This window comes from Silurus meridionalis, chromosome 5 (genome assembly GCF_014805685.1).
Source record: "Silurus meridionalis isolate SWU-2019-XX chromosome 5, ASM1480568v1, whole genome shotgun sequence".
NCBI lineage: Eukaryota > Metazoa > Chordata > Actinopteri > Siluriformes > Siluridae > Silurus > Silurus meridionalis.
Genome location: NC_060888.1, coordinates 23,080,677 through 23,102,680, shown reverse-complemented (window position 1 = coordinate 23,102,680; position 22,004 = coordinate 23,080,677). Strand labels below are relative to the sequence as shown.

General features: G+C 35.9%; 2 protein-coding genes across 4 annotated transcripts; both read right to left on the bottom strand.

Annotated features, from left to right (window-relative positions):
• Positions 1-1,048: 1,048 nt before the first annotated feature.
• On the bottom strand, positions 1,049-9,360 carry ppp1r3ab (protein phosphatase 1, regulatory subunit 3Ab). Of its 2 annotated transcripts, XM_046848868.1 has the most exons (5): positions 9,246-9,360; positions 5,837-6,687; positions 5,579-5,625; positions 5,405-5,493; positions 1,049-4,536 (listed from the first exon to the last, which is right to left on the bottom strand). In XM_046848868.1, exons 2-5 carry the CDS (start codon positions 6,607-6,609, stop codon positions 1,387-1,389), a joined length of 4,059 nt encoding a protein of 1,352 aa, XP_046704824.1. In that variant the 5' UTR covers positions 6,610-6,687; positions 9,246-9,360; the 3' UTR covers positions 1,049-1,386. The 2 variants fall into 2 exon arrangements, with proteins under 2 accessions (XP_046704824.1, XP_046704823.1); XM_046848867.1 differs by lacking the exon at positions 9,246-9,360 and having other exon boundaries at positions 5,837-6,945.
• A 1,413-nt stretch (positions 9,361-10,773) lies between these two features.
• ahcyl2a (adenosylhomocysteinase like 2a) lies at positions 10,774-21,634 on the bottom strand. Of its 2 annotated transcripts, XM_046850521.1 has the most exons (17): positions 21,264-21,634; positions 19,502-19,598; positions 19,230-19,358; positions 17,842-17,942; positions 17,527-17,629; positions 16,181-16,275; positions 15,536-15,642; positions 15,330-15,446; positions 14,861-14,924; positions 14,645-14,733; positions 13,775-13,845; positions 13,556-13,650; positions 12,653-12,751; positions 12,465-12,533; positions 12,298-12,376; positions 12,096-12,216; positions 10,774-11,150 (listed from the first exon to the last, which is right to left on the bottom strand). In XM_046850521.1, the coding sequence occupies exons 1-17, from the start codon at positions 21,519-21,521 to the stop codon at positions 11,144-11,146; spliced, it is 1,701 nt and encodes a 566-aa protein (XP_046706477.1). In that variant the 5' UTR covers positions 21,522-21,634; the 3' UTR covers positions 10,774-11,143. The 2 variants fall into 2 exon arrangements, with proteins under 2 accessions (XP_046706477.1, XP_046706479.1); XM_046850523.1 differs by lacking the exon at positions 10,774-11,150 and having other exon boundaries at positions 12,092-12,216.
• Positions 21,635-22,004: the final 370 nt, after the last annotated feature.

Sequence of the window (22,004 nt, the reverse complement as noted above, 5' to 3'; positions counted from 1 at the left end):
ACCTATTTAGCTTCGATTTATTTGAACTAAATCGATTCTAACATTGAAATGCATTGACCAGTTATATCAGATACACAAGGGTTTCTGCTGATACACATTCATACGATATCCGCTCAGTTTATTAAAACCGTTCTGATAACAGTGATAACAGCTCTAAGGATCATATAACTTAAATGTCAGCACATAAAGCACACAAATACATCTAGCCATTATGCACAAATTACATTTCAACCACAGTGCATGCAATGCAGATCATTTGGTACCTAGGAAGATGTAAGCAGAACTGCACATTTTTTATTATGTTTAATGGATGTTAATGCAGGTGACTTATAGGTTTTTTTCATGATATGACAGCGCTGGATAATTTCTCCAGGCTGGCTTTACAATAGTGCAGCTTTTCATATAAATCACAGGTTTAATTAATGTACTGTCATCACTGTTTTACTTATTCATAGAGAACCTTTACTGTTGACTCAAAACTTAAGGTTGCTAATAAGTGTAAAATGTGGTAAAAATGTTTTTCATTTGTAATCTATATATCTATACGGTGAAGCATTTATTATATTATTATATATGGAAAGAGTCTTCACTTTTAGTGTTTTTTAATGGACAGTTAGTTTTCCACCATCAGAACAGGGCAAAGGACATTTTCAATTTCTCTATTATTTTAGACTTTAGACCAGGGGTCTCCAACCTTTTTGAAAGTGAGAGCTACTTCTTAGGTACCGATTAATGTAAAGGGCTACCAGTTTAATACACACAGTTGTCAGTTTGATCTGGAATAACACATTTGCTCAATTTACCTTTTATTATATGTTATTATTAATAATTAATGATATTCATCTATGTGAAGACACTGATCATGAAATTATTTCTCACAATAATTATCAACAATGATTTAACAAAGTAGGAAACAGCTATTTTTAGAAAAGGCCCGCGGGCTACTCATGTGGTCCTTGCGGGCTACTTGGTGCCCGCGGGCACCATGTTGGTGACCCCTGCTTTAGACAATACAAACAGAAATATTTGTTCAGTAGTCAGTCATGAAGGAAACATGGTAGGAAAGGTGTGTGAAGGGAACTTGACCTTAATCACATGCCAAAATGTGTGGATTTAATTTGTGGTTGCTATTTTACATTATGTACTGGTTTAAATTATACATATTACAAATATATATATATATATATATATTCAAGGAGGGATGTCGGTAATGAAAATGTTGTTCCGAATTAGCAAACAAGCTGCACATATATATTTGTCATGTTGTACCCAAAAACTTACATGATGTAGGTTGCAAAACAATAAAGCTGAAATACAGATAATGGCCCACAATTGAAATAAATGTAATTTGAACACCAGTAAAAGTCTTTTTATTGTCTCGTTGGATCAAGTCCCTTTTATAGGTTCTCTCTGTACTTGAAAGTAGAGCCAATACAGGGCAAGCAGGTAGAGTGTAAAACATGCAATGAAGTCGCAAATGTATGCAGTGATTAAAAAAACAACGAACAAAAGGGTGTACACAATAATGTTTGGCATATTATCAAAGGAGAAGAGCTCTCTCCACCATAATACATTCGGCTGAATGACATCCTTGTCCAATAGAGGTCGAGTGGCTCTCTCTAGTTCTACAGTTTGTTCATTTGTCAGTTCATCCATCAAAGCATGTGGCTGGTCCTCATCCATATTTTCTAATATTGAAGGCATGGGTGATGCTATTGTCCACGTTCTGCTTATGGAGTGCCTCTTTCCCATAGATATGCTATCTTTAAGTCCTGTTTGCTGTGTGTTCTTCAGTCTGAGGAGATACAGCTCCATTTCATCATCTGTTAGAGATTCTGTGGAGGCGCCATCATCCATGTTCTCACTCTGCTTGTTTAAGGAGTCTTTCTCCTGCTCCTTCAGCACTGCAACCTTTCCAGTAGTATCTTCTGTCCCACCCGTTTTGTCTATTTGGCAGCACACATCTTCCTCTTTATCTTGCTCATTAAATGCGGCATCACTGTTCAGTAACAAAGCTTGCTGTGATGAATCAGTATCGCGGAAAATGTCTTCTTTTTCACAAGTGGAGCGTCTTTCACTTACTGCTTCCTCAGACATCTGTTCCAAACCTGTGTTTTGCTGTTTATGTCCCACATGTAGGTGAACCTCACTAATAAGAGAGTCTATGTTTAGGATGCTTTGTGTCCTGACCATAGATGTTACTCCATCGACCATCTCCTGCTTCTCAATCTCTGCTGCAAGATGTTTTGCAAGATCTTCCTGATCTTCCACTCTATTTCTTCTTGGCTCAGCGTCTTTTTCCTTGCCGTCCTCCTGTGTGTCTTCTTCACCATCCTCTGTGGAATATGACCCATCTTTAATTTTCTCTTTACTATCCAATTCTGCTTTTTTACCAATTTCTTGTTCCTTTTTTTCTACTTGATTTTCGTGTTTGCCTTCCTTTTGTGGATCTTTCACTTCTAATGGCTTTTCTACTTCGCTTATTTCCTTTACTTCCTCTAATTGGATTTCTGTCACAGCTGTTAATTCTTGCTCTTCCATTTTATTAGGATTTTTTACCTGGTCATTTTCTTTAAACTCTTCTTCTTCTCCTTGTAAGGTATCTTCAAGATTGTCAGGATTGCTACTAATATTAGGTACTTCCATATTTTTATTTAAAATTCCATTAAAATCTGGAAGCTCATCAGGAAAATTTAAATGTGAACTTTTATTTTCATTTATTTGGCTCATACCTACAAGGTTTTCTAAAATCCTATCTGCAGATGTCTCTTCTGGGCTCTTATGCAATATTTGTGTTCGAATGGTCTCACTGCCTTTTTCTATTTCCTCCAAATGATCGACACCATCATTTCTATTACTTAGATTTGATTGGGTCTCAGATCCAGCATGATTAAAACGGTCATTATTTTGACACAGGGTTTTCTTCCGAATCAGATTTATGTCATCTGCAGATTGGATTTGAAGTTTGATATCTTCAGTGGCCTCTAGGTTTTGAGTAAAGAAAATGGGGGCTGGTATTTGGGATTTGATGGTCCCATGTGTCAGATTCTGAGAGGGACCTGAAGCATTACTTTGGATAATTTTAGGTGTGACATTTGATGAAATGTCAGAATGGAACACAGTTGGGCCAGGCATGGGAGTGTTGCTTTTCTCCAAACAACTGATGCAAGTGTTCAAGGTTTGCTCGGATGTTTGTGGTTCTTCATCATGTATTTTATCAATTTCTTCACTAATTTGAGTCTCAATAGATGTCTGGGTTACTAATATTTCTTCAGATTGTTGTTTAGAAACTATAGTTGGTGGGGGATTGGTAGTAATAAAGTCTACTTCAGACTCTATGGGTAAAATTGCATTGTCTATACATACCAGCTCTTGCTGTAAAGTGCTTTGTGAATATTCGCTACAGGGAGGTTTGTTGTATTTTATATATTCTGGTGTTTGCTCTCGACAGAATGTGGAATCTTTACTAGAAGCTAAGGGCTGACTGTTTAATAAATGTTGTTCCTCTGTAGGTATAAAGGCTTGCTCTGTTTTTGATTCTGAAATAGAAGCATCCAACAGATTGTCAGTGATATCTGGTAAAGCAGAATCCTGCAAAGCAATCTCGGCAACAAGTTTTGTTTTCTCATTCAGAAGAGATAAAGCATTTTCAGTAGCCCTCTGTGTGTTATGTAAATATTCTGGAAATGTTTCTTTGCACGCCCCATGACACTTAGCATCGTCGCTCACATGTTTTGCAGATATTTCTGGATTTGACCTTGTCTCCACAACTGGGTACGTGACTATTCTCAGACTCCCATCATCCTGTTTCCTAACCGACTTATCCGCTTTGGATGTTCTGTTCTTAACCCCTCGTCTGTCATTTTCCATTCTTTCAAAAACTTGATGGTAAAGTGGAGCCACTATTGTCTCAAATGTATAGTGACAGCCGAACGACTGAATGCCTTGCTTATCCTCTAAAAGTGTGTTGTCCATTTGATTTCTGCTGTCTGTGTCTTCAGTGCTTTCCTTCTTTTCCAAAGCACATTTTTCAAAGCATTCCCATGCCTTTTCAACAGTTTCACCAATAGAATTGTCTGACATTTGGCACTTAAAAGAACCATCCTGGCTGGTAGATGTCTCTTTATCTTGGCTGCTCTCCAACAGCTGCAAATCCACCACAGATATATGACTGCTTTCAGAGTCCAGCGAGGGTGGACTAGGCTGAAATTTGGAAGTGATTGGTTCGGGGTGTGTTACTTTAATATTGTCCTTTTCCTGTGCTTGAGTTTGTGGTGCGGGAACCTGGATTGTGTTGATGGATCTCTGTCCTTCGCTTGTTCTAGGCTCAGCAGGCAAAGAGGCGACATTTGTTTCTGGTGTCGACAGATTTAAAGGTGACTCATCTATTACTGGAACAGGAACATCCACTTTATCATTGTCGTTCTCAGTCTGCTGGAGGTCTTTTTCATCTCGTTTTGCAAAGTACTGCTGTAATTTTGCCATCCGTGCGGCTTTTCTTCGGCTTCTTCTGCTGTTGTTTCTGCTGTTTTCCTCCTGCGAATACAGGACGGATATTGGTTTGAAAAATGTTTTCAGCACATGACTTTGTTTCTAGATTTACTACATTTATATTCAAGCATTTTTGAAATCAATTTCAAAGGCAAATCTCTTCAAGCTGAAACCAACCCAGCAAAATATACTGGATGGAAAAACGTAGTATGTCAATTATTTAGCTGCAGGAAGCTCATTGTGCAATAGACAAATATGAGGGATAGAGGCACTGCCATCCAGTGGAGTGTTTTTTTTTATTTTTATATTTTTTTTTAATGGTCATAACTTGTTTAAAAAAAATGTAAAAACTGCGAAGAGTGTGCTTATTCTGCCTACACTGTATTCAAAACAGACAACTCAAAATTAAAAAATGAACTGTTTTGGCAGTTTGTTAGTTGATTTTTAGTTTTTTTAAGAAATAAGTTTCATATAGCTGGACCTTTGAAAAAATTAGCTAAATCCCCCTGTGCTATAGTATAAACATATGTCCACAAAGTTCAGTGTAGAGAGCAACAGGTCTTCTGTGGTTCTCATGTGTCTTGTTAAACCCAGTGGTACAGTTAATGCTTGCGATGTTTACTTAACCTCAGCAGTCACATGATAGTCTCTCAGAAAAAGGTCAGCCCATGTGACTGTGTGACAACACTCCCGTTTCTCACAGACTAGCATCTTGGAAAAAGCTGTTACTGTACATTCACTATTTATTTTTGGTGCCTAATGTATACCAGTAAAGTGACAGTGTTTAGTTATTGTTACCTTGTAAAGAAGTGCATGGATCAAATGCTTGTTAGTATCCGTGGAACGCAAGGAGAGAATGCTGAGAGCAAGTGCATTAGTATTTTAGTACAAGGTTAACTATATCTAAACATACTTTCAGTTGTGTGTGCTCCTCCTGTGTTTGTTCTTCTTTGACGCCCACAGGTTCAGTAACCGCAGCTATTCCGCAATTAAGGATTATTTCTAATGAGGAGATATAACACCATCATGCACAGATATCAAACCATATAAATGCTCAGCAATCATGTAAAATGAAGGAAAATGATACCTGGAATTTCCTCTGCATTTGAGGTAGTGCTGGTCATAGAGGAATTTCTAGGGGAAAATAAGCACATAGCATGATTTCATAATGATGATCCATCCCAACACATTTTGGGATTGAAACTTAACCAACTTAATAAAATGCTTACCACAGGCTTCTTCATATCACAACAAATCCATGTTATTTGTTTAAAAATTACACATTCCTTTTAAATATTTGGCAATATGGCAATATTTTTTTTTATTAAGATGTTGGGCTACTCACCTGCTTGGTTTCAAACAGCTTTTTGGCACAAGTTTCTCATTTTCATCTTGTTCTTTTGCCTTTTCATGGCAAAACACAACATAATTCTGTCCACCATTGTTAGCCCAGAACGTTCCAAAAGGTGTTTCATATCGAATGCAGAAGTCCACTCTGGCTCCTCGCTCCCCAAAAGGAGGCACCATTGTTAGTTTGAAAGAGAAACAGTCTGTAAGTCCTTGGCTTGACTCAGACACATACTCTGCCAACAGGTCAAAGTGGCTGCTCCAACAATCCAAAGATGTGCGGATATAGACCAGCTTGTCAAAACACAAGTTCAGAACACGAACACTCCCTTTCAGGGTGGTTGTCCCAGGCATAAGCTCCAGACTCTCCAGATCCACCTTCTGCTCTTGGACCCTATAGAGCAGCTCCTCCAGTGTCAGTGGAAGAGCAAAGAGAACCTTTAGATAGTATTCCTTGGAATCCTTAAACTCAACCTCCAGCGATTCTGCAGGATCACACATGGACCGGGTGTTAAACTGCTTTACTGAGACCAAGCTCAATCCAAAAGCATCTGCAAAAGACACTCTCCGGGAGCTGGAAGGTGGAGGCTGAGAGTCATCATCAGAGCAGGACAATGAGCTTCGCCGCCTTGGAATAGGTGATGATTTGGGTTTAATACCCCCAAGATCTAGTTGTTCATCATCACTATCCAAGGAGCAAGGCTCTGGCAGGCCCAGCAAGTTGGAGCTGCATATGTTGAGCTCCTGCAGCTCTCCCACCACCGGCTCCATCAGACTGTTTGGACTGTCTGTGGCAGAATGATAGTTCACTACCCGCCTGGCCAACAGCTGAGAAGCAACATGCTGGGACTGAACAGATGGAATCAAGTTACTTTTCACATTGCAGCAAGAAGCCAACCCTATAAATAGAGCTCAAAAAGGACTTCAGCTATGCAGTGAATGCTCAGAAGAAATATTGTCTATAGAACCCCCAACATAATGTTGAGAATGTCACTGAAATTCACTTTAAAGGCTACATTTCCACTTATAATGACTGTGTTGCTTTTTCTATTTGCCTTATAAATAGGAAATCGTTGTTTTTAATTTAGTGTATTTATCAGATTCAGAGTCAGCAGTAGAATACAAATATTTTATGTAAATACATTTTTTACTCTAGAAATCAGGTTCAAAATAAAAAAGTATTGGGACACCTGAACTTTCCTGCCATATGTGGTTCTTTTCCAAACTATTGCCTCAAAGATAGAGGGACACAATCGCATAGAATGTTTAAGGTGTATGCAGTATATTAACATTTTGTATTTACTTGAACTTGCTTACATTTGAATCAAGAACCAAGGTTGAAATTGTTACATGGTTTAGAGAGGAAGATCTTGAGTGGCCTGCTGTAGAGCTCTGACCTAAACCCTGTACACCTTTGGGATTTATTGGAACACTGTCTGCACCCAAAGCCTTCTTACCTCACCTACAGTACTTCAGTACCTGACTTTACTAACACCCATGTGGTTGAACACAAATTTTCACAAGCACACTCCAAAATCTAGTGGATTTTTTTTTCTTCCCAGAGAAGTGAAGAGAATTATAAGAGCAAATTGGGACTAAATGTGGAATGTGATGCTCAAAAAATCACATATACTTATGACCAGGTGTCATAGGTGATCAGGTGACACCTTTGGCAATATAGTATATATTGTAGATGGCATATAGCAATAAATATATATCTCTCTCTCTTTTTATATATATATTTTATATATATATTTTTTTTTTCCGGTACATACCTCTGTTTTTCAGGTCACAGTTCTGTTTAATTTCAGTATGGTTAGGGGGAAGAATTGCAAAACACTGCAGAAAAATTTCTTGTGGTTTTCTTATTGATGTAATTTATTAAATATTCAAATTTGTGATCAACATTTGAACAGTTTATATTTTTAAAACAATTTTAAATAAAATGCCTGCTTGGTTAAATATTATCTAAAATAATATTTTATAATATTTTATAAAAAGAAAATATTATAATTGAAATTAATGCAAAATACTATTTTATTTATACTGATTAAATTAAGAAATCAACAGAATTGGCACAAATTAAATTGATTAAATCAAATTAAATTAATGAAAAATTTGAATTACCGTAATTTCCGGACTATTAAACGCACCCATATATAAGCCGCACCCACTGAATTTTACGAAGATGTTTATTTTGAACATAAATACTCCGCACCTGTCTATAAGCCACAGGTGTCTACATTGAATCTAATGAACTTTACTCAGGCTTTAACGAAAGACAGTGTCTGTTACACGGCTTGTATCTAAACAGTAGCCTACCATGAAAGTCATTGTTCACTGTCTTCCTCATTCCTTTCACAACTATTTCTCTCTGGAGTTTTTCTTTTGGCATCGTCGTGCGTTTAAAAATCACCATCGGTAAAGCTTTTCTCCCGATGCCGTGCAGCTCAGAACACAGGTGAAGTGTGTTTTCATGCCCGGTTGTTTTCAGCGTGACGAATGATACGCATTTCCTGTTAACAGGCCGAGTGAGCGGCAGGTCAAACATCAGAGGAACATCATCCATATTTATGATGTGGTGCAGCCCGATTCAGTGGAAGCGCATCTGATTTAATATAAAGAGTAACATTGGTTCACCTGAACCCGTTCCGCAATTTCATTGGTCTAATGTTATGGGGCTCAGTTTTTTGGCTTGAAGTTTTTGAAACCGGGAAAAACCCAGGAAAAATCCAGATATTAGCCGCTTCGTTGTTTAAGCCGCGGGGTTCAAAGAGTGGGAAAAAAGTAGCCGCTTATAGTCCGGGAAATACGGTAAATAGTATACATTTGTTAGACTCCATTTGGGTAATGCAGATGTGTAAGTAAGTGTGTGCCATTTCACATTTAATATTTAATTTTCTAAAGATATGATCTACCTAATTGTTCTACTTATTTCAGCATACTTTTAACAAATGTCTTCATTTCTTTTTTCCTTTTTTACTCACTCCCTCGACATGTGAAATTGTCAGGATTTTTTTCTTTTAAGAAAAATTCTTTAAGCTGGATATAAAAAGATAACACTGCGCTAAATATAGTTTCTTTTTATACCCCTGCGATTTTTGTATATGTTTTAAAGTTTATTTAGATGACTTAACTCAAAAAATAAAAAAGGAATTGCATTCGGTCTGAAAGCCATGTACTGAACAATGTACATGTACTGTTACACCTAATATATATATATATATATATATATATATATATATATATATATATATATATATATATATATATATGTGTGTGTGTGTGTGTGTGTGTGTGTGTGTGTGTGTGTGTGTGTGTGTGTGTTAAATGTAATTACCTAAAACTTGCTGCTTGATTTAACTTGATCTAATCCTGCATTAGCTAGTTCAGTTATTGAAATTTACCTCAACATGCTCCAGGATTAAAACATTTTTCTGAGGTAGAGGCAGGAGCACTTATCCAGGAGCTTCACACCGCAGTCCTGGTTGCTAATTCATGCTAATCCCTAAACACACAGACATAGCTACAATGCAAACTATATTGTGTAGCATATAAAGATCACTGCACAGATTGATTATGAATAGGATAATTCTCAAGTAAAATGTGATTACAATGAACTACAACATAACTCCACTCATGGTATTGAAGGTTGTGTTGTTTTCATGTAGTGTCATGGACGATGGACTGAAACTGTTTTCATTTAGGGATTTCTTTTCAAAAACTGGTCTCTTTTTGGTGGTTCATACAAATTTATGATTCCCGATACAGTTAATGTGTCTCTGTCGTCGGCGATAGTTTAGTGATGGAGTTTGACAGATGTGGTCAGTACATGAACTGAGCTGAATCTCAGTTTACATCTGCCCATTTACACAGGCATTTCATCACCTGATGACAGTGTACAAGAATATTCAGTCTCAAAGCCCTGTTCACTTCCCATTTATAGAAACACTCAATAGAGACTGTCATGCACACTATTTTTTTCACAACAATTCTAAACTTACATAGAATTACATCAATAACGTTTAAAATCAGCACAAATGATGTGTAACTGATAGCATTATAAGCTCTATCAGTTTACAGACAAGACACATGCCAAATATTTGATATTTTCCACCCCTCCTGATTTCTATATTGTGTGCATTTATATTGGATATTTATTTTGACTGAAGTTTTGAGTTTTGCAGCTTCTCCTCAACGTCACATTTGACATGGCAGGAAAACAAGATTAAACAGCCTCTAAAAATCATGAGGTTTTTTAAGGTTGGTGGTTTGATCGAGGTTCATTTTTACGCCTAATTAACAAGCTTAAATAAGGAACAGGTGATTCCAATAACAGGATGGCACTAGAATTAACAAGATCCAGATACCCTGCCTAGTAATGTTGAAAAAAGCTGTAAGGAATATAGACAGACAAAGACGTCAAAAGCTGGGAATTTCATTGATCTGGGTTCTTTATCTGAGTTTTCATTGAATTAACTATTTCTTGATTATCATATTTATTTTTTCACAACATTTTCAGAGAAAGTCCCTTTACATTAGGAATCTGGAAGGCTTATTGGGTTTTTTTTTAATGTGAAACCTGTTTTCTAGCTTGAAAATTATCGAGAAAAATGTCTGGTTCTCTTGAACATGGAACCCCTTGACGTAGGTCATGTGTTTAAATCCAATCCACAACAAGCTACCTCTCCTTGGCCCCTGAACAAGGCCCTTAACCCTGTTGCTACTCAGTTGTATGAATGCGGTAAATGTAAGTCGCTCTGGATATGGGTGTCTGCCAAATGGCATAAGTGTACTGGTAACCATGGTGCCTCATCAGGTCAAGACAATATCGACAATTGCAAATAATGTAGCTGGTAACTTGTCATGTTACATCCTTTTTTTTTTTTGTTTTTTTGTTTTTTTTTTATGGTAACTAAATGGAGAGACACAATGTCTAACTGATCTAGACCTTTATTGAACTGGAGCACTGTAATTATCTCAGCACTGTGGTGCAATTGTTTGTTTTGAGAACATTGTAGAAAAATACACGTAGCAAAAAAATATGAGAACAACTCCTCATTTGTTGATGTTTCCACACAATTACGCATCTTGTCCCCAAAAGGTGCTGTCTCTCACCAAAGAAATTTGGAAAACCCAAAAGAATTGAACGAGTTCTGACAATTTTGCAAACCTGTGTGGACAAAATCGATTTACTGAATTGTTCGGAAAAAAATCTTTAGAAATCTTAGATAAGTTAGTATCAAAATGAATTATCCGCTTAAGCTTGTCTTCATTTGTGGTGTGTGTTGATCCTCTCTTCAGCTTAATACCTGCAAAAACACTTTGCATCAGAGAATGATAACAGAAATTCACTATAATGCATGTGTGATGAGTATTGTATTCATGATATAGATACACTACATGCACAAAAGTTTGTAATCCATACTTTTTGCAATCAACCTTTTTGACCCTCCAATTCCAAATGTAGTCCCATTTGATGTTTGAATAACTGCCACTATTCAAGGAAGCGGTTCCACAGTGTGCTTGTAGAGATTTGCACTAATTCAGCTGTAAGGTTGTAGGTAAAGTCAGGTACTGATGTAGGTGAGAAGGGGACGATCTCTGGGGTGCAGTCAATGTTCCAATTCATCCCAAAGGTGTTCAATAAGGTTGAGGTCAACTCCAAACAATGTGAAGCACATGTTCATATACTGTAGCTGGATTTGTTTACAGGGGCATTGTCATGCTGGAACAGGTTTGGATCTCGTAATTCAAATGAAGGGAAAATTGTATGCAACCACGTCCAGAGACATCCTGTACAATTGTGTGCTTTCAACATTGTGGTAACAGTAAAAGGGGAACAAGCAAATATGACTGGAAAAGTCAGATTTCCCAATACTTTTGTCCATATAGTGAATGGGGTGTCCAATCTTTTCCACAGAGAGCCGGTGTGGGTGCAGGTTTTCATTCCAACCAGTCAAGGGCTACACCTGATAGTTATTGAAAATAAAAATCATTAGATTTAAACAGGTAGAATGTTGGTGAGGACTTGTTCGGTTGGGATGAATACCTGCACCCACACTGGCACTTTGTGGAAAAGATTGGACACCCTGGTACAGTGTGTGCCATATGATTTGACACAATGATGCCAACAATCCTAAGGACCTGCAGTCAGACCAGTGCATTACAAATAATATTGCACATGACTTATCTAAAATTTGAAAGTCGGTAATGATTCGATTATTTAAAATAGTAACGAGGGTCATTTTATTTACCTGTAATAGCTCGGCTTAAAGGGGCCGTTCTTGTTCACACCTATGTACTTGGCCTGCTCGTCTGTGAGTTCAGTTAGGTGTGTATCAAAGTTCTGGAGGTGCAGAAGTGCTGCATACTCATCTGAAAGTGAAGAGCACAGCAACGAGATGGTTTGCACTAGAAAACATAATGAAGGCATTGACTATTAAGTGTGTGTCTTACCCATTTTTCTAGGAAATGAATAAATGTCTGGTCTGTAATGTCCCTCTGGTGCACTAAACAACTCAATCAATGCCAAAATCTAAATAAGAAAAGATTTGTTGTTTTATTTTTTTAGTTCTTCTCAACATAGTGAACAAGATTTAGGGAGTAATATACTATGCTCACACCTGAGTAGTTTCTGTAATGGACAACACAGAAACAGGCACAGCAGCGCAGCTCAGGTTTAGAAGCCGTCCCTTGAATCACATATATCATAGAGTTACATTAATATTTTCACTTAGGTTTTTATTATTTTTTTATTTTTTACATTATATGTATTTTTTTGTTTTTGTTTTTCTAGACAATGCACGCTCACCTCTGCCAGTAGCACTATGGTTTTGCCATCTGGCCAGACTATGTGATCCACATGCGCTCGTACATGTTGCCATCTCAGCTCTGGGGTCCTCAGACTGGCCTAAGAACAGAGCACATATTCAGGCAGCTCATCAGTGATCAACTCCATAAGCAGCAATACCTAATGTGGCTTCTTTCTTCTTTCAACAATTACTTTTTGCTTTTTTTTTGTACTGCTGCTACACACTCCATTTCATTACTCTTAATATATACTATAATATGTATATTTATTTATATTTCTTATCTTTATATTTTCTTTCATCTTTACTTTGATCTTTTACTGTGAGCAACTGCAAAACAAAAGGTTTCCCTATGGGATCAATAAACTATTTTGATTCAGATTCTGACATCTCAACTACAAGATGTAATATATTTTCAAAGAAATGTTTTATTAGTTTAATGGTAATGATTGTATTTAACAATGGATCCAAAAAGGCTACACACCCTGAAAAAAATCATCATAAATAATAAAATACCAGATGTTTTTCCACCTTTCATGTGATTTAGCAGCCAAGACTTAACATTTAACTAGAATGTAGAAAAAGTAGACACATAAACATCATGCTGCCACCATCATGCTTCACTGTGGGTATGGTGGTTATTTTGGGTGACATTTTGTCATACAGATTGGTGTGGTTTTGACAGGTTTAAATGTTTTCCCCCGTTCCTTGTAATAACAGTGTAATGTCCCTTTATCTCCTCTTGTTGACCTTGCTGATGATACATTTAATGTTATTTTCTACTCCTCTCTTGATCAATATCTTTGCTCTACAACATTATAGGTGGAAAACCTCAAAATTTAACAGGAGTAAATGGACTTTTTATATCCACTGTGTGTCTGCCTGAAGAAATCAAAGGTTCTTACCATGTCAATCTCTGTATTGGAGTGGCCCATGTTGCACACGATACAGCTGCTCTTCAGCTGATCCATGTGCTCTCTTGTAACAACATTTTTATTTCCTGACAACGCAAACATCACAATACTGCTGAGCTCAAGCAAAATATTGTAAAAAATGTACTAAATAACCACTGTATATAAACATTTTTTAAAACAGTAGCTGTCAAAGTGTATTGAGAAAGTTACCGGTGCAGGTAATAACTATGTCCACCATGCTGATGACCTCACTCAATATGACCAGTTGAAAACCATCCATGCTAAGTGAGAAAAGCAAAGGTTTGAATGTATGTATACATGTACAATCAACTCCAAAATTATTAAAATAAATAAAAGGTTACATATACAAAATGTTTTAGTTATTAATGGTCATTAATAAAACACTATGAAGAGATGTGCAGGTTAATTTGTTTTATTTTTACTCTGTAATAATCATTGTTATTTGTTCAGATACATTGGGGACAATAATTTGTACATAAAATACTATTAAAATGTTGAGTCTGTTTTTTCCTAATAATAAACATACATTTGCATAAAGCATCCATATTTCTCCAAGCCCGTGTTGATTAAAGTATTTAACAAAACTTAAAAAAAAACTTAAAATTTAAGTTAATCACATGACTAATCACATGACACTTGACATAGCTTATATAAAAATGCCCATTTCCACTATCAGGACAATAATTAGGAGTTTCCAGTCAAATGTTATAAATCATTCAAGAAGAGGTTGTGTGTAAAGCTGAGCACTGGAAAATGATTTCGGGTGGCCCTAAAATCTCCAAGGAACACAGCTGGGGAATTGCAGAAGTTAGTTGTGTCTTGGGGTTAGAAATTCTCCAAAACAACAATCCAATGTGAAATCAACACAAGCTGTTTGGAAGGTTTTCAAGAAAAAAAAGATCCCTACTCTTAAAAATAATGAAACAAAAAATATTAATGGATTGCAATCAAATAGCAACTTAACCACAGATATCAACCTCAGTGATATAAACTCACTAAATATATTATTTTATATAATAATTTCTTCTCTTTTTGACATTATTAGAAGTTGTGTATTACCAAGCCTGTAGTGCACACAAAGGGTCGATTTCTGTCACATATACAACTGCTTTCATCCCTTTCAGAGCAGCGCAGCAACCTTTTCCCACCTACACACACACACACATACACACACACACACACATATATATATATATATATATATATATATATACACACACACACACACACACACAGAAATACTTATTCCTGACTTAGCCATGTGGGATTTTTTACCTCTCCATATCCACAGACAACCACCTGCTTTCCACCCAAAGTCAGAGCAGTAGCCCTCTTCAAACTGAGAAACAAATAGTGAAACATTGGACAATAAAAAAAAAATGTCCTGTTACCATATGCAATTATTAAAAGTAACAAATCAAATCATTTACTTATATATAATTCGGAATTCTTATAGATCTGATAAAACAAATGGCAATAAAAGGTCAAAGTCTCAATGGAGCAATAGAAGGCAACAAAATGTTGCCAATATTTTCCAGATTTATGGCAAGTTAAAGCTATTCAGTGGAAACTATAATATGAATAATTCAAATGTTAGATGATGGTAATAATGATTGAGACTGCATGCTCTACTTCCTTTCCAGGTCAATTCAATTCAAACTTTATTCTCTCGCAGCTGAATACTAAGGCTTTTTGCGGTTTAGGGATTCCCCAGGTCTGAGAATGATTAGCACTCCAGTCTTACCCATGCACTATCGATTCCTTGCAGCAATAATAGTTGTCAAACTTTTGCTTTATCAGTGACTCGTTGGCGTTTATTGCCGGACAGCAAAGCTTCCCAGTCTTGCACATTCCATATAACCTAAAGAAAAAAAAGTTACTGTGGCTGTTTGAAAAGTAAATCAGTGAAGCTCTTCAGATCTGTGAAATGCAAATGTGTGTAGAAGATACCTATGAACACCAATAACACTTTCTTCAACAATCCCCCTGATGTTCTGGAAAAGCTGTGGGTATTTCTTATAGATCCTGTATGTCATGTCTCCCCCATCATCAAGAATCTAATAGAAAAGAAGTTTTCCTGAGAGCAACTTCTAAAATCATTTAGCATTGATAAAAAAAAAAATCTGTATATTTATATTATATAATACATGTGTAATTAAATCATTTAGAAGTATATAATATGTTATGTAACATGTACTGTATTTTGCTTTAAATATTTTATGCTCATTAATTTTTTTTAATGTTTTGGCTATTTTATTTTTTTAGGGTATTTTTTTACACTGTAAATCACTTTACATGGAATATTAATAATATTCCATGTAAACAAATTCATTATTATTAATTATTCATTAGTTTTCAAAAAATAAAGGGATATTAATCATAATTCTAATAATAATATAATGTATTTAAGTGAATATTAATATAATTAATAATATTTACTCAACACTACAGTAAAGTTATATTAATATATATATATATATATATATATATATATATATATATATATATATATATATATATATATATATATATATATATATATATTGTTATTATATTGTTATTTTCAAAAACTATTTGAATAAACATTTTCTTTACCATGTTTGGCTCCCAGCCTTCCACATCAACACAACGGTCTATACACCAAAAGTAATCATCCTCTGACTCTTTTTTCCATGCAAAAACAGGTACACCTGCCAAACACACACACACAATCTGGAATCAACGTTTATAGATCTGATCAAATGACAACTGAAGGTTTGAAAACATTCTCAGTAAATCACTTTCAGTTCTAGACCACTGGAATCAGGAAACGTCTGCCATTTCATCACAAAGCCTCCTGTGGCTAAATTAGGGATGTAACCAATGTCATCACATCAATGGTGCAATTGCTTTGTTTATAGCAAGTCAATGATTTCAAACTAATTCTTACAAATTTACTGATTTACTGTACAATTTACTGCACATTACTGTACATCTAGAATATAGTATATATTACTGTAGTTATTAGTTGCAATTCTCAGATGCCTGGAATATAAAGTAATGTTCAAAAACAGAAAAGAACGGATTACTAATCTTTGTATAGAAGTCATTAGAGTGCATGGGCCGAACGGAGTCACAGAATACTGGTTCCTTTGAAAAATCACTCCTCAGAAAGTATTTCCATAACATTGCTGATTCAGAGTGCAAATAAAACCCTAATCTTGCCTTTCCTTAATATATCATATAGTTTTAGAATTTATAGATAGGATAACAGTTTAGAACTGATACATTAATAAATAAATAAATAAATAAATAAATAAATAAATACATCTGAGTTGATTTAGAAAACTAACACAACAGATTTATAAGAGAACTCTAATTACAAATATATACACACTTTACGGACAAAAAGCTTGTGGACACCTGACCACAAGATTTGTTTGTGCTTTTTTAAACATCCTAATTCACATTAATACATTTGTTATAATAACCTCCACTCTTCTGAGATGTTCCACTAGATTTTGGAGATTTGTGATCAGGCACTGATGTGGAGAGAGGAGACCTGGGGTGCAATCATTATTCCAATTCATTCCAAAGGGTTTTCAATATAGTTGAGGTCAAAGCTCCATAGCAGACCACTCAAGACCTTTCGTTCCAACCCGTGGAAACTATATCTTCATGTAACTGGCTTTGTGCACAGAGGTATTGTCATGCTGGTACAGGTTTGGGTAAAGGAAAATTTGAATGCTACCTCATCCAGAGATATCCTATACAATTTGGTGCCTCCAACTTTGTGGTAACAGTTTGGGGAGGCAGCACATATACTTTTGTCCATATAGTGGAAGTGAATTAACATTCATGTCACTGTCACGCTTCGGAACATTTAAAACCTTTAAACCTTATCTTATAACACATCTCTGTTCAGTTAGAAATCTAGTATGAGTGAATGATTCGGTCCTTACCGGCTTCTGCAAGAGCTGCGGCTACGTTATTCTGGATAGAGTAGATATTGCAAGAGGCCCAACGACACTCAGCCCCCAGTGCAGACAACGTCTCTATCAGCACCTGGAAAAAGACTGTATATTACCACTAAGAATATTTCTATCTCTATATAATTTATAATCTATAAATCTATAATCTGTACAGAGATTTCATTCACAAAAAATGAACAATCTCTGTATTGCACAGTTTTTGTGCTCTTTATATTTGGGAAATGAACTAGTGGTTGTAATGAACGAATGTATTACTTTGGGAAAGGTACAGGAATGAACACTTACAGCCATGTGTAATGTAATATGAACACAGCCCACTATTTTAGCCCCTGCTAGTGGCTTCTGTACCTGGCCTGCCTTCCTCAGCATCATCAATGCTGGCATGTCTACCAAAGTAAAGCACATGAATCAGTATCAGTCATCACAGACATACCATACACATACACTCTAAAAAGAGAGGCAATAAAAAGAACCCAATCTGGGTCAGTTTGGTAACCAATTGTATCAAGCCAGCATGGGGGGTGTTAACTAGTGTTGGGAAGATCAGATCATTTCAGTGATTTGGTGTTTTAAATTTCGTTCATCAAAATAAACAAATCTTTTTTTGGTCATTTATTTCATTTCATTCTTGTAATCATTTAATCCCATTCATAACATATATGGGAGACACGTGAAAAAAGGACGAACGATTCGGATCAGACTGTTACAATATGTCACCTCTTGTAGACCTTTGTAACACAGATAAACCACTAGATAAACCACTGAATTCTGTTTCCTGTGTAATGCATTGCATAGCGTATACGGGAGTCGTGTGCTTAAAGAACGAACGACTCGGACTAGAAAAGTCGAGAGGTAAACTATTCAATTCTGTATCCTGTACATGACCTACGGAGATTTCGCGACACTTTGCTCATGCATGTCCAGTAGGAAATAAACTAATCCCACTTTGAGACTAATCGTTTTTCTGAGTCACAGTAAAGACTTGAAAATAAACAATAGTTCATGAATGTCCATCACTAGTGTTAACCCGATGAAGTTGACCCAGGATGCGGTGAGTAAACCATAATTGCCATAATTATAGACTACATGTTATGTTAGAAATGGCAACAATTTTCAAGCAGTACTTTTCTCTATACAAAAGCATTAGAACCAAAATATAATAATTCAGTATCATTTCATGCACATTTTAAAATCATGAGCAGTAAATCTGAAGTGAATTGTTTGGACATGCTATTTTATAATCCAAGACAATCCTTTTTTTTTTTTTTTTTGCCACACTGGCCATCAAGCCATTGTAAGTTATAAGTTAGTTGCATAAATAATGTGTAGTTAATGCAGAAATATCATGGTGCAAGGTATGAGTAAAGTATTTGAACCTTCAACTGTTTTAATTGACTAAATATAAAATAAAATGATTTTAAAATTAAAGAACTACTTCAAATAAATGTGTTATTTTTAATCTCTCCTGGTTGCCATTACCAGATGCAGTGGAAAATTCCAGAAAATGAATACTGATGCAACATTCCTATCCATTTAAGGTCTGTATCCTAAACCCAGCATTCTAAGTTGCTTGTAATCAACAAGCTGTAAAATTGACCCAGTATTCCTGTACAGCTGTAACACATAAGCATTAAACACATTATGTAAAGTATTTTTCGAGCACAGCACAATACCTTGCTCTGCCATTTCTATTTCTCTGCGACCGTACGGCGCCTGCTTGATGTCCTTAACGCAGAAGTCCTTATTCCCTTGAGAGTTCATCTGCTCTATGTCTCGAGGTGAAGTCTCATCTTCAGAGCTTACTTAAGGTCGAGAGGAAATGAGAAAGAATTAACCTGCACATAATGGTACTGAGAAGAGAGACCCTGGATAAGATGATACTTTCATACAAAATTAGAATAATTGTATTGTGTCTTGTGTGGAGTGCAAAGTCTGATAACGGTACCTGAGCTCTGGCCGTTAGTGGAGGTCATTGAGTTGGAGACCGAGCAGCTGCCCATCTTAGTCAGGGTCTTGTTAAACTGCTGAGGCTGCTCTGTTACCTGGGTTCATCAAGTAGAAAAAAAGAGCTGAGTTAAAATAATGCCATTTTACTATTCTCGATTTGTTCTGATATGCTAATGAGATTAAATAATAAGGTGTGCCTTTTTATGTGATTGAGGTGATTAAATTAATCATTTTAAATTTGTTTTAGTGACTAAACTGGATATTGTTTTTAGACAATGTTTGTAAAGCTTCACTATCTCATACTCTCTTATTTTTTTGTGTAAACTGTAAAGATCACTTTTAATGACTAGTTCAGGAAATGCCTGCATTTCTCACCCTGAAATAACAGGAATCTGCTGTGTAGACACTTACAACAGCATACTGTCTCTAGCAGCATGTACCTATGTGCAGTTCTCAAACCAGTTGAACATGAAACGTGATCCGGAATGAAAAGTGAATGAAATTATTTTGGATTTGTCAATGCAGGTACCAAGGTCATTTTTTCATTTTAGTCTTTGTTGTATTTACTGTATTCAGAGACTCTGTCCTGTCACATGGGGACATTTTCAAAATGCCCCACTCACGCACCAGATTGCCCTTTACAGTTAAAGAAGTAAAAGATTATCTCAGTGACCTTGACTTCCTTGTTCTTTTGTGACATGCTAACATTTTTTCTAGATTTTTTACCCTTTTCCATTTAGAGGACAAGTTCAGATATACATTTTTCAGTTACTTATTAAAAGATTTTCCAATTAGTTTCACAGCAGTTTTAAACAGTAAGTACTAAAAAATTAGTTTAGTTTAAAAACATGGAAAGTTTTCCAAAGCATGAAAAAGCATGGTGCTAAGTACTGAATCCAAACTTATGGAAAGCCGCATTATACAAAAAACAGAAAAGGAAAAAGGAAGGAAAACAGAGCAAAACAAAGGAAAACTGTTAAACAAAACAAAATTTAAACAAAGGAAAACAAAACAAAATGGCGAAAAACTAAACAAAGGAAAACAAAACAGAGCAAAACAACATAGTACAGAGACAAAAACAAAACAGATCAAAACGAAATAAAACAGAGCAAAACAAAATAAAACAGAGCAAAACAAAATAAAACAGAGCAAAACAACATAGTACAGAGCAAAACAAAATAAAATGAAGTCAAACAAAACACCAAAGCAAAACGGTAAAAGAAAACAAAACAGAGCAAAGCAAAACTAAAACAAAACTAAATAATAGAACAAAACAGTAAAACAAAACAAAACAGTAAAACAAAAAAGAAAACTTAGTTAAACCGAACAAATGAGCAAAGCAAAGCATAGTAAAACAAAACAAACCAACAATCTTTGTTTAATCTGTTAACTCATAAACATGGTCCCTGTCAATGTACCCATCAACATATTAAACCTATATCACCTACTAAACAGATAAACCACATACAGTTATGTTTTTGCACATAAGTATTTACCCCCTTGAACTTAATCTCATTTTCTAATGTTGTAAACTGAAACACCTGGATTAGATTATGTATTGAGTTGCCCCCGGGCAATGGCTCAAATGCTTGACACTCCTGAATAACACATTGTAGGTGCTGAAAAATGTTTTCAACAATGAAACATTCTTAAATAATGATTAAACCATTATTAATATATTTTTTTATTAGATTGATTAAGTTAGACCAATCTTTAGTGACCCCTAAGAGTCAGTTCAGTCTAGCCCCTAATTATCTTACTCTGTCTGTATGTGGATGGTCACTGACAGTCCTGTCACTTGGTGGAGATGATTCTTTAGTGGTGTGCGAGTATGCCGAGCGACGAGACTTTGCTGCCTCCAGCATCCGCAACAACCGAGCGATGACCGATGGTACAGAATCTCCATCTGTGGTCTTCTGATTAGACAAGGACTCTCTCTCCATTCCATTATTGAGTGTGATCAGTGGTCCAAGCTGTGAGCTGTTCTCCATGTTGTCTACCTTGCTGTGTTCAGACATGAGGCTGAAACAGTTGGCAGTTGTGAAACTCAGGCAGGTGTACTGTCTTCTCACATTCTAGGACTGTGGGATGTTCATAAATGCTACCTTCATGACAAATTAATGGAAAAACACCAGGCATATGGGTGAGTAAAGGGTGAAAGTTATCACTGAGTCTCCGATGACTGTTTGCTGCATTGACAGTAAATAAAGAGAGTTTAGAATGTGTGTTAAGATAATGGGGATGGGTTTTTTAAAACAGGGGAGAGTGATAATTTAAAAAGTAATAAATCATTTATCTGGAAACACCAAAGTGTCCTCTACTGTATACAAAGTGCTCTATGTGTAATTTTCACTATATAACATCAGTCATGGATTTTTCACTGCAATTAATACAGTCTGCTACAATGGCTTAGGACCACAAATGGTTGCCTTTCAACACCCCTCAGTAAAAAGTTCACTGAACAGTTCACCTGAACATTGATAAAACTATGATGAAGGGAC

Bases quoted from the DNA above. Each gene is read 5' to 3' on its own strand.
- ppp1r3ab (XM_046848868.1), bottom strand. From the start codon at position 6,609: ATGGAGCCGGTGGTGGGAGAGCTGCAGGAGCTCAACATATGCAGCTCC. The intron at 5,626-5,836 runs GTGAGTAGCCCA...ATTTTCCCCTAG, and splicing joins AGCTGTTTGAAACCAAGCAG to AAATTCCTCTATGACCAGCA. The intron at 5,494-5,578 runs GTATCATTTTCC...TCTCCTCATTAG, and splicing joins AAATGCAGAGGAAATTCCAG to AAATAATCCTTAATTGCGGA.
- ahcyl2a (XM_046850521.1), bottom strand. From the start codon at position 21,521: ATGTCTGAACACAGCAAGGTAGACAACATGGAGAACAGCTCACAGCTT. The intron at 13,846-14,644 runs GTAATACACAAC...TTTCTCACTTAG, and splicing joins TTGTGTGCACTACAGGCTTG to CATGGATGGTTTTCAACTGG. The intron at 12,534-12,652 runs GTGAGCGTGCAT...ATGTGATTCAAG, and splicing joins CCATAGTGCTACTGGCAGAG to GGACGGCTTCTAAACCTGAG.